General features: G+C 41.0%; 1 protein-coding gene across 15 annotated transcripts in view; it reads left to right on the forward strand.

Moving 5' to 3' along the window:
* BLTP1 (bridge-like lipid transfer protein family member 1) overlaps positions 1-12683 on the forward strand; it is a 246531-nt gene that overhangs the window by 19241 nt on the left and 214607 nt on the right. For 14 of the 15 annotated variants that reach the window (XM_073341054.2, XM_073341048.2, XM_073341040.2 and 11 more), the window contains one exon: positions 11163-11292. In XM_073341054.2, coding sequence (XP_073197155.1) covers positions 11196-11292 — 97 coding nt within the window. In that variant the 5' untranslated portion in view covers positions 11163-11195. Of the gene's footprint in view, positions 1-11141; positions 11293-12683 lie in introns of all 15 variants that reach the window. The other variant, XM_073341041.2, reaches the window with a different exon arrangement.

Here is a 12683-nt window from a genome sequence, read left to right on the forward strand (position 1 = left end):
ATCATACTCAACATCTTAAATGTCACCAGGGTACCAGTATGCAGCCAGTGTAAATCATGGAACAGTGCTGGTCTGCTCCCAGTGATACACATTGCTTAAGTTGGCAGCTGTATTTAACATGTCTGGTGTAGCCCCATATAGTTCATATGGCAGTAGTTTAATGTTGAGGAGTCAAAGATGTGGATAATGGTAGCGATGTCTGCATCAGTTGGAAAACATCTCTACCTTTATGGCCAAGCACAGATGAACAAATTGTCTTGGTCACTGCTGTAATATGATGGCCCAGAAGCTGCTTGTGAGCTAACATCATCCCTATGTTGTAAACTCAGGAAATTAATAGTATCACTCCTCTGATTGAGGGTGTTTGTTCTCTATCTGTGCCATCTACTTCAGGTGCTTTTGCAGCCAACCGTTGTTACTTCAATCTTATTTAGTTTGAGCTTTGGTCGGTTTGCTCCCATCCATGCTCCATTATTAGTTGATATGCTTGACCGTAGCATGTAAATCAAGAAGAAAGACCTCTAGAAAAGAAAGCTAGGTATCATCTACATACGGAAAAAACCTCATCCTGTGCTTTGTCACTAATCCTTCTAATAGTCACATATACGCATTAAATAGGAAGGGGTGATAAAATGGAACCCTGCAACATTCTACAGTTGGGAGCCCTGGGGAAGCATGTCAGCTGCCCACAGCTACCCTTTGTATTATCTCTCAAAGAGAAGACTGAAGTCACACACAAGTAGAAGTCGAGTCACCACCTCATTATTAACACTGAAGGCACATGACAATTGGAATACCTTTGTCCATTGTCAGATCATTGACTAGCACAACCAGTTCAGTCTCCATGCCAAACCCTGGTTTATGTACACATGGAGAAGCAACAAGGAGATCTGAGTCATCTATGTATTGAAAATTGTCACCGTAATCTTATTCACAATTTTAAGATGGAATATTAGATCTGACAGAAGTTGTCCATGTCAGTGTCAATTCATGGTTTCTTAAAAGGCCACACCATTGCTTTCTTCAGTTAGGCATTCTGCACTCCTTAAAAATGTTAATCTCAGACAACATTAGAGCCAGCACTTTCCCATTGGCCTACACCATTAAAAATATTCTTTTGCTTTTCACATGCCACAAAATTTTACTTTCAAAACAAAACAAAACTTTATACTGCAACCCATTGGCTCCTGTACCAGATTTCCACCACCAGCACATTAGTGTTGTCTCCACTTGCTGCATACTTAAGTCAGGTGACCTTGTAGGATGTCTACAGGTCTTCCATAATTTCATCCTACAGCTTTATCCCACTGGTAGGAGAGTCAGGAGAGGGAGACTGTGTGTATGTGGGGAATTATTATAAATGATTTGTGTAGCAGTTCTCGTCTTAAAGTTAAAAATATTTGTAATGCACTGTAGAATATTTTTCGTACCGTTCTGAAAGGTTTGTAGCACAGTATAATACCATTGAGCAATTGGGTTTGCCATTGTGACACTATTTGTTACCAAGACATTGTAATGTAACAAAGGTAAAACCAGCTATTATTATTATTTTATTTTTTTTGCTTATGTCGTCTGACTTTCCATTTCATTGTTTGCTGATCTTTTCTCCCCTCCTGTCTGGGAAGATAATGTAGTGTCTTCTCCCAGAATCAGTACTGAAAATAGATTTTTTTTTTCGTATTCTCCATCAGAAGAGATATTAAAGAAACTGGTAGCTGTTTCTCTTTGTGAGACTGAGCCCATGTTTTTCTAAATTTCCAGCAGAGGCTCTTGATTGGATAGTTAACTGATAGTATAGGTAATGTAGGTGGGGGGAAAAAGAAAAACCTGGGTAAATCAAGTGTTGATTCCCAAGTTAGGCTATTTAAAATACCCACTATTGCAATGACTATATGAAATGTTATCCTCTCAATAGTATTAGGTTTCATATTCATTAATTTTTGTTGGAGAGTGTCAAAAATCTCATAAAGAAGGGAAAGTAAGACTGCTTGTTAGCAGCTGTCCTTAAAGAAATAAAGTAGTATGACGTTGGCAAAAGCTAAAAGAGATAACATTAGCTGTGCCTTTTTAATATTGCTTTTCCTGTGAAGAAAAGCAAGTTTATGACCAATAACATGAGAGGAAGGCGGGAAGGCAACTGAAATTACAGCTCAAGAAAAATATTGCTACATAACTACTAATATTGAGTAGTACTAGTCCTCCCTGTTAATGACATCTAATTAATGTAATCCAAGGTAGAGGTGATTTATATGTAAAAGGCTTTTGAACACGTGCATAGGTTTTGTCTTTGGGAGAAAGACTTTTTGGGAAGACAGACTTGGGTGAGATGAATTTAATTGCTGTTTTAGAATGTGTTTTACACAGAAATATTTGGCCAATCACTGATTTGTTTTTTAAACTATTTTCTTTGAGGTTTTTAAAGTATAAAAAACTAGACATAATGTAGATCAGTTTTTTACGGGGCTGCATGTGGTCGAGTGATTACAGCAGTAGGAAGTGGAATTCATTGATTCTGTTCCCAGCTCTGTCAACTTTCTCTGTGACTTGAGGCAGGTCAGTTCTTTCTCCCTCTCTCTCAGATGCTGTAAGGCTAAGTTTACTGTCTGTAATGTATTTCGAGATCTTCTGATGAAAGGCTTGATATAATTGCAAAATATTACTACTTGCTAAAGAAAATATCAAACATATGTTACAACACTTTACACTTTCCTTTCAAAGTGCTCTGTGACCTTTAACTAATGGGCAATATAAATAGAATTCTCTGTGTATACTTGTAAGGATGGTAGGCAGGCAAATTATTTCCATTTATAGATGGGGGGGTGGGAACTAAAACACAAGCATATTCCCCAAGACTGGAGTCCTGGTCTGTACCAGAAACCGGGACATAGTGTAACTCACATACCTCCTGGATGTAGTGTTCTGTCCCATCTAGTGGCACTGAGACTACTGAGAGAGAGAGAGAGAGATAAAATACATCTGCTCTACAGCCTTAGCGAACAACCATTTGGCTTTTAGCTCATGTGGTAGAGGCTCATGCACTAAGCTCCAGAAGTCCCAGATTTGATCCTGCCTGCTGACGGCCGGGCTCTGTTGGTGTTACATCCCGGCTTTCAACAGGGAAGACTCTGAAGCTCAGGATGCGCTCCCTCAGCTAGGGGAAGTGTGTAACCCACACACCTTCTGGGTGTGGTGTTCTGTCCCATCTAATGACATTGAGACCACTTAAAGAGAGAGATAAAATGTGTTTGCTCTACAGCCTTAGCTAACAGGCAGTTGGCTTTTAGCTCATGCGGTAGAAGCTCATGCACTAAGCTTCAGAGGTCCCTGGTTCGATCCTGCCCATCAGCGACCGGGGTCTGTCGGCGTTACAATTGCTCTCTTTGTTTTGTCCATGACGCACGTTGCAAATGGCTATTTTTCCATTGTTCATGGGCAGTAAATTTCTTGAGTCCATTTTCTTAATTCAGTGAGCACAGTGTATATTAACAGACACACTTACAATTTTTTAAAGTTCATACCCTGCAGTTCCTTTTGGATTGTGCACTGCTCTGGGATTCCTAGGTAGCAAAAGTAGTCAAGATTATCTCATTCTTACCTTTTTCTCTTGGATGCAGGCCTTGCCACAGTTTAGTTACTTATGTCTGTCATCTCCAGGTTGGCTTATAGCAAAGCGCTTTATGTGGGGCTACCCTTGAAGATTACTCCAAAGCTTAAGATACCTCTTACCTGGTAGTGCTTTTTGTGAAGAGCATATTAAATCTGTGCTCTATGGACTTAGCTGGCTACCAGTGGTTCCGAGTGCCTTTTATAGGCTGTCAGAGGTGGTTTTCTATAACCATACCAGAAAGAAAAGGAGTACTTGTGGCACCTTAGAGTCTCTAAGGTGCCACAAGTACTCCTTTTCTTTCTGCGAATACAGACTAACACGGCTGTTACTCTGAAACCTATAGCCATACCAAAATCAATCTTTGTGTTTTACCGTGACAGTTGAAATCGGGTGGGATGGGTTACGGTGGAAGATCCATCTTCTTAGATTAGTCAGAACCTGTACTGTGGAACGTGCTTTGCTCCATCAGTCTGAAAAGTCAGTTTGAATATCAGGGTATGTTGCAGGACCTATCTTTTTACTGAAGCTTTGTTTGAAGATGATGGTTTAAATGGTTTTGAGCTGGTGAAGTTGATTTTAGAACTGAGCTTTAGTGACTGAATTATGGTAGGTGCATATGTAATTAATCAAAAATTAAATACTGATTTTGTGGTGATAGTTGTATCAGTGCAGTCAAAATGTTGTATAGGGCTCTCCTGTCAAATTAACCACGGGAGAGGGCCAGAGCAGAGCAAAGCAGAGAGTTCACCTTTCGGGGAGTCCTTCACCATAATGAGCAAAGGGGCGTAGTCTCCAGAACCTGAAGAGCTCTCAAAATCCACACAGGTCTTGGACTTCCTGAATACCATAAGGATGGTACTGCCAGTGCAGTCCACTTCCTCACTGTACCTTGAGGTACAATCCTGTTAAGAGCAGACCCTTGAGGCAGTGCGGTTGTGCATGTCTTGCAACTTGAATCACTGACTAAATGACACACTGTGTCTCAGTTTAATGAATGCCTTGCAAATAATCAAATATTCAATTTGATAAAATATTGATATTAAAAATAAGTTATAGCCCTTCTTGATACAGGGACTGTGATGGGGTGTATAAAGCCCACACTACATCTGAAGGGGTTAAAGAGCAACTCTGGGCCCAAATGACCTTGGCCAGCCACGCCTGCAGAGCATGCTCCAGCTGGAGGTGAGCTTAAAAGAGAGACAGACAGCTCAGAAGGGGGCTGACAAGGCAGGGAGAAGGATCTGCTCTGAGAACTCCTCAGGAAGGGGTGGGGGGAGAAGAGTAAGGACTTGGCAACTAAAGGCCTGGCCCCCTAGCCACTAGGTGATGTGGCCTGTGAGCATTGGCCATTATAAATGCGCAGTGTAAAAACATGCAAGAAGGCAGTTTTTGTGGGAAGTGAAAGTATAGGGGAGTGTGCTTTTTGCTTTGCATGCACTTTCTTCTTGGCTTAACATCTGGTAGTTATTTAACTTTTTCAATATAGAGGGATTTAGTAAAATCACAACCTAAATTATTAAGAATTTTTTTGTAAAGACTGAATTCTTCATTATACTTTTTCACTAATTATACATTACGTTCTTTACTCAGCTTAGTCCCTTTTCATTTGCTAATCCTCGTGAATTTAGCACATTACTGCAATATATGGGGTTGCAAGGGTTGACGGGTGTTTAAACTTGAACAGCTTTTATTAATTTGAATAAAAAAGCTAAATTTTCCTACATCATTGGATTACTGCAAGGACCTTCCCTTCAAATCATGTTTACATAAAATAAGTATTATAACTGACCAAACATACCCTTTATTTTTAAATAAAACTGAAAAGTGTGAGTCATTGTAAAATCAACTTCTCTAAAGGAGTGTTAAATTATATTTAACATTAGTCATACAGTTTAGGTCTTGGTAAGTAATGCCAGAAAACTACAAAATTTAAGTAATTAAAAAGTATTTAACTAGTTGTTCTTAAACCTAGATAGCAGTGAAGTAACTTTACAGTTATTGGGCTGACTTTTCCCTTGATGGATGATTCTTAGTAAATAATTGAAATGTGTTAGAGCAGGGGTGGCTAACCTGTGGCCCCGGAGCCACATGCGGCTCTTCAGACGTTAATATGCGGCTCCTTGTATAGGCACGGACTCCAGGGCTGGAGCTAGAGGTGCCAACTTTCCAGTGTGCCGGGGGGGTGCTCACTGCTCAACCCCTTGCTCTGCCACAGGCCCTATCCCCACTCCACCCCTTCCCACCCCCTCCCCTGAGCTTGCCATGCCCTCACTTTTCTCCCTCCCCCCCCAGAACCTCCTGCACACCATGAAACAGCCGATTGGGAGTTGCGGAGAGGGAGAGGGAGGCACTGATCCACTGACCTGCCGGTGGGTGGGAGGCGCTGGGGGTGGGAGAGCTGCTGAGGGGCTGATGACATGTTACGGTGGCTCTTTGGCAATGTAAATTGGTAAAGTTTGGCTCCTTCTCAGGCTCAGGTTGGCCATCCTTGTGTTAGAGGTTGAACTTGCATCCACTACTTTAGTAGAAACAGGAAAAAGCCTTGCACTTGTGTTTTTTGAACTGTTAGCTTAACTAAAACGTGGTTCTAGTAGATTAAATGAAAACACAGTAGATGTTGTATAAGGCACTCACATTACATTATCTGATATTTAGGGTTGGCTGTTGCCTCAGGCTGTATCGTGAAGGGTAGTAATGATGCTACTTCTGAAGAGTTTTAAGCTTCTAAACTGTTGGCCTGCATTATATTTAAGTGTAATGAGTGGAAGATAGGGCTGGCTGAACATATGGAGGAGATCCTGTTGAATCTCAAAATGCTCTTTAGTTATATTAATCACTAAATAGCCTTCCTTCTCAAAATTTTGCTCCTACCTCATGCATCCCCAATACTCATCCTCTTTGGAGTTCTGCTAAAATGTAGATATATTCGTTTCTAGGTAGATTGCCTTATAATAATAAATAATATATTTTTACGTCTTCCAATTTAGAATCTTAATCTGCTGAATAAGAGTTAATTAAGACTCAGCAACCCCCTGAGGTATGATATGGGTATATGCTTATTCTCAATAGACAGATGGAGAATTTGAGATACAGAGAGGTAAAGTGAATAGCCTAAGATCTAACATGTCAGTGACAAACCCGTGAACAGAACATAGATATTCTGACTTTCGGTCCTCTGAATGAGCCAGTAGATTGCTAATCCAGGCGCAACAATGTTCTCATGTTGGTAATACTGTTTTAAAGGGCCAGAGATTCATTCAGTCCTGACAGATTATATTTTATTTTTGTTTTGTATTCATCTTTTCTCTTGGTTGATTGTTGAGCCATGTACTCTAGTAACATTAAATATGTCCACTGCTTGAGTAGCTTGCTCTGGTGAGTGATTTTTCTTCTTCCTCTAGATTAATTCTTTCTTGTCCTTTCTGTCAGTCAACATGTCTTTTCATACTAGTGAAACTGAAAATAATCAGAATGACTAATATTCTGCTTGATTCTTATAGACATGGAGTGCGTATGTTACCTAGGAAGATTGATTGGGAGGTAACGAATGGTCTAGGCTTTGTGACAGACTTTGATGTCTCTGACAAAGGTGAAAGATCTCATTTCTACACTGATTTTCTTGAAACATCACCTCATTACATGGTCACGTTGCACTGTGTAGCTATAAAACTACTTTGAAACTCTGAAATATTGATTCTGACTTTGAGATGTAATTCAAGCTCTCTCAGCTTCAGAGTTCTTATTTCAAAAATTGGAATGTGCTGCGTAATGTCCAGAAGTGGTAGGCTTTTATTTGTGTCAGTTACCTCACATTTAAATAACCTGTTTTCCTGATTGCAAATAACTTCTCCAGATACACTAGTTGTAATGGGTCCATGTTTCCAGCATATGACTGGTGGGAACGCTAATAGCTTTGCAGTTTTTGGACAGGTGCATTCTGTTTTCCTGGAAAGCCATCAGTTTGCATTGGTCTCTGTAGAGAGAAGGGGAAAAGACAGTGTGGCAGATGTGAAACACGGAATATTTAAAGATTGTTGTATCCGCTTTATAAGTGTTATATGTATCTTTATGGCTTGCTAGTGATCATATTTCTGGCTCAGTGGGTGAGTTAAATGGATGTCCTGCAGGAAGTAAAATCAATGATGGATAATTAATGCAAATACCTAATGCTGTAACAATGTAAATATCAAGTCTTTTTTGAAGTTACGCCCTCAAGGGAAATAGTATATACTGGTTTGACCTGGTTCAAGAAGCCTAAGAATACAAAACACTTGAAATTGCATAAAGTGACAGACCTGATCTGAAGAAGAGGGTCACTTGCACTTGATCCAAGAACTGACTGAGTCTTTGCCCAGGGACAGGCCCTGTAGGAGGGTCTGAAGTACTTTAGTCCTGACAGTTTAGGACTGTCCTGTTTTCTCTATGTGGAGGTTGGGTGACTAGAAAGCTAGACATGCATATAAGCTGTTCATTTGTATGATATGTTTTGTCTGTAATGCTTTTGTTCTGAATAAATAGTACTTTGCTTCATAAAATCAGACTTCATGAGTTAATCACAGTAAATTGCAGGAGCCTGTAGCCTAAGACCCAGGTCTAGCTCCCTGAGAAAAGGGACTGCTAGAGGATTGAGACCTAAGAGGGGGGATCCTTGAGGAGGCCACAAAGGGGATAAAAGTGCTACTAACTCAGGAACTGTGACACACAGTCCCTGTCCCTTGGAGTTTATGGTGTATGCTGGATAGAAAGCTGAGGCAATAGTCTAGATGATAATTACTGGTGGAGACAGTGCAGCTAAGTACTATCCTGATGGGGTGTAGCATTATTTCTATAGCTCAGTGGGTTCTTTTGAGGCAGTAAATACCACGATGCCTTACATTTTGGCGTTTTTGTTTTATCCTTTTTCAGTTTGGGAAGTGTTTCTTTCAAGTATTGGTAGTGGTGATTCAAATGTTAATTGCCAACAGACAAAACCCAGGTGAGAAGTCATCGCTTTTAACCCATTAATGGAGCTCTTTCTGATGTTTTCTGGTCTGCATATTCAGGAGCTTTCCACTGCAGGATGCTGTGAAGATTGTCCTACCTCTCAAGGCAGCAGGAGTTTCAGTACTGAAAACATTAAGTTGTCCTAGAGAAGAAATGCTTATGCCAGGCAGCACTGAAAGACACTACTCAGGGAAAATAAAGCATGAGCAGATACTAAGGAGATAACACATAAAGCAATCTCCCATTGGGATGTCTTTCCTCCCTTCTCCCCCCGATATACCTCTCTATGCGCAAATGTAGTTAGCCTAAGGGACTGGAATAGATGATCTAAGTATTAGACCATGTTGCCATGGCATCTCCTCTCAGCTCCCGCCCATGCTCCCATGTGTATCCATCCATCTAAGGAACTAGCTCTTTTGTCCATCCACTAGCAATCATTGCCTTGTTCCTTTTCACCTTCCATGAGAAAGGGGTCAAGACAAAGCATTTCTCTCCCCCAGCACATGGAATGTGAGGCAGCCTCTGTGGCAACCATCCAACCAACTTCCTAGATGATAAGCTTGCTAGGAGCACACATCTGAGGAAACTTTGTCTTTTCCTTCTCTGCACCTGTGTATTAAGGGTGCTGCCATGACCAGGCCTCTATGTAGGGAGAGGTCTAGTGTTGGAAGAGTTGTAAACTTCCTATCACATTAGTGCGTGTTGGTAACTCTTGATGCACTCAAAGCGTGATGGCTATGAAGCGCTTGGTGCCTCTCAAGGGATGCTTTCTAGGACAGCTTTCCAGGTTGTTTTATGCATGAAGCTTTGGGTTGATGAGACTTGGGAAGGGAAAAATCTCTGGAACAAGATCTTTCAGCCTTCAGGTAGCTGAGCATGTCCGCTTGTGTGCATACAGATCCTGATTACAGGTGCCTGAATCTTCACATGCTTGCTCATTTGGAGCTTGATGTAGACTAGCGAAGTTGGGCAATTTTGCATACATGTAACTGTGCACTCACCTGGCAACTGAAAACCAAGCTGGGGGTCTTCAGGGTTGGGGTCCCAGTCTAGGACTCTAATTTCTGGGTTGGAATGAGGGACTGAGAAGGGAAAGGCATGAAGCCATCTTCTATCATATTACATTTTTAGAAAGGGAGGAAAAAAAGAGAGGGAAGAAGTCTTGTCTTCATGGCTGCCAGGCATAACTTTCCTGAAAAAATTATGGTTTACAGGCTTGATTTTTTTTTAAAACATTTGGTGTTCAGTTGTACACCTGCTATGGAAAAGTAATCACTGAATGGGTGTGCAAATGGTCAGAGATGCATTTAACTGGTGCACATACACTTTGGTGCACCTGCCTTTTTGAAAGTTGAACTGTGCATTTCTGTTTGGCATTATGGATTTAAGAAATTCAAAGAAAAGTCATGTAATATGTTTCTGAGCTATTATATGCCTTAGTGCTTAGTTGGTGTCTTGAGGCACAGTGCTGAAAGCGAATAGATTTTTTTTTTTTTTAATTCACCTGGAGAGTATACTAATCCCTGTGAAACATACAGTCTGTTACTTAAATCTGCTCTGAACGCAACACTTTGTAGAAGTGAGTTTCCTGTGTGTAAATGTGAAAGGTACAGTCTCTCTTATCCACATTTTCTTGTAATGCTTTCCTTGTTGTGGGTTAACTAATTTTAGTATATATTAGTTGCCTTTACATTGTGGAAGGATAACATTTTGTGGTGTAACTTGTACACTTATACGCTTGCTAGCTACTAGATGGGTCCTCAGTCTTGCTACCCTGTGTGGGAGAACATAGTTCATGACTTGGTTCATTTCCATTTTGGCAGAGGTAGAGTGTGCTCAGAAAGTATACTCATTGTAGCAGGAAAAAGCACTTTGTATTACTCAGTAGTGGCTCCGCAGCAGACACCAGAGTGGCTGAAAAGGTAGCTAGGAATCACGATGAGGTTAAAGGGAAAACATTTTGGTGCTCTGATGCTAAAGTTTTTGAAATAGTCTTGGCCAGTTATCTTCCCAATCCTCAGAAAGTAGGTATATGGGGAACTCTACAATCTTGTACGAGGTTGGTCTGCCTTGTATGGGGTAGAGCAGTGGTTCTCAAACTGTGGGTTGGGACCCCAAAGTGGTCACAACCTCATTTTAATGGGGTTGCCAGGGCTGGTGTTAGACTTGATGGGGCCAGGGGCCAAAGCCCAAGACCAAGCCCCACTGTCCAGGGCCGAAGCCCAAGCCCCATTGCCTGCGGCCAAAGCTGAAGCCTGAGTCCCACCGTCTGGGGTGAAGCCCGAGGACTTCATCCCTTAGTGGCGGGGCTCAGGTCACAGACCCCGCATCTGGTGCTGAAGCCAAGGCTTCCGTCCCCCTTCCTGGGATCGTGTAGTAACTTTTGTCGTCAGAAGGGGGTCATGGTGCAATGACGTTTGAGAACCCCTGGGTTAGAGTATGAATGTGAACTCTTATCTTCTGGGTTACGTGAGAGCTAAACCCTTATGAGTTCTTTAACATGGTTTTGTGTGGGAACTTTTTGATAGTTTTGCTGTGCTATGTTATTCAGTTTGGAATCTTTCTCTTTCAGCCCTTTAGACACTGATACAACAGCAATCTAGCAATGGAACAAAAAAAAAATGACAGTATTGTCCCAAGTATCACACAGTTGGAACACTTTTTGACAGAACACGACTCCAATGTTGTTTGGCTATTAGTTGGTAAGTTGAATATATTCTGGTTTTGTTAAATGTTTTTTTGTGAATCCATTAAACATACTTTTCTAGATAGTACTAGATACTTTTCCTGTAGCTCAGGAAAGCTTATGCTCAAATTGGTTAGTCTCTAAGGTACCACAAGTACTCCTTTTCTTTTTGTGAATACAGACTAACACGGCTGCTACTCTGAAACCTGTTATATAGCATCTGTTACCCAGAAAGATCCCAAAATATTTGAAGATAGAAGCCCCTTCATTCACCATGCAGCTGTTTAGTAGCACCCAGCAACACTACTACACAATTTAAGAAGGAAACAAAGAATTGTTTTCAATATAAAACCTCAGGGAATTGGGCCTGGTTACTACGGTTAACTCTCCTCCTATTTCCCACCTCCCTCCAAAAAGAAAAGTCTCTGTGGGAACTTTACTGATAACAAGAAGTTGGGAGCACAATTTTATGTCTTATATCTGGAAGAAGGCCTCTCCAGTAGCAAAATACCTTCTACTACCAGAGAGTCTAAAACAGCTATTTGCTATGTTATGTGTGTGTGTATATATTATATATATAATACACATACAGTATACACACACATGAGAGAATGCAGTACCATAAAATATATTTCATTTGACCTGTTATGTGGAGGAATGACTAAGTTTTCTAAAAGATTTGAAAGTAGTGGTCTGTGTTGCAATAAGTATATAGTACAGGATGCACGTATGTGTCTGTCACATAATATAGTGCATATATACTAGGTAATTGGCACAAGCGTAGGGCAGTCACATTGTTCTGGAATGGGGAAGCCATAGGTGTGTAATGCAGGTTACTCAAGTGAGTGACAATAAAGCCTCTACATCACACCAAACCATAATGGGAGCATTACTGCGTGTTACACAATACAATGGTGATGCAAGAGCATAAGCACCAACTTCAGGACAGACTGTTAAAAGCCAGGGCACAAACCATGAATTGGTTGTGAGTTCTAAACTTAAATTTCACCAACCAAGTGCAAACTCCAGAGGCACTTGAACAGCCTTAACACAGAGTCACAGATGGTCCCCTTCAGTACTCCAGTCTGTCTTGCCATCCAGGTGAGTATATCTCTATGGTAGATGGCCCATTACACCAAGAATCACAGCAAAATATTCAGGTTACTTCTGATCCTGAAGGACCAGTTCCTGACACCAGGTCACCTGCGCTTTAGGTCTCTCACCAAAGACCAGGCCAGTCCCATAATAAACTAGATGAAGATTTATTAAATTGGAAAAGGAAATTAGAGAGTTATTCACATAGGTTTGGTATGTTGGAAGTAAATCCAACTCCTAATGGAGATGGTTGAGTGATTCTGTGTGATTTAACTCTTATCTGGTAACAACAAACTGGTCTCTGAGACTCTA

The sequence above is a fragment of the Lepidochelys kempii genome, chromosome 4 (assembly GCF_965140285.1).
Source record: "Lepidochelys kempii isolate rLepKem1 chromosome 4, rLepKem1.hap1, whole genome shotgun sequence".
Classification (NCBI taxonomy): domain Eukaryota; kingdom Metazoa; phylum Chordata; order Testudines; family Cheloniidae; genus Lepidochelys; species Lepidochelys kempii.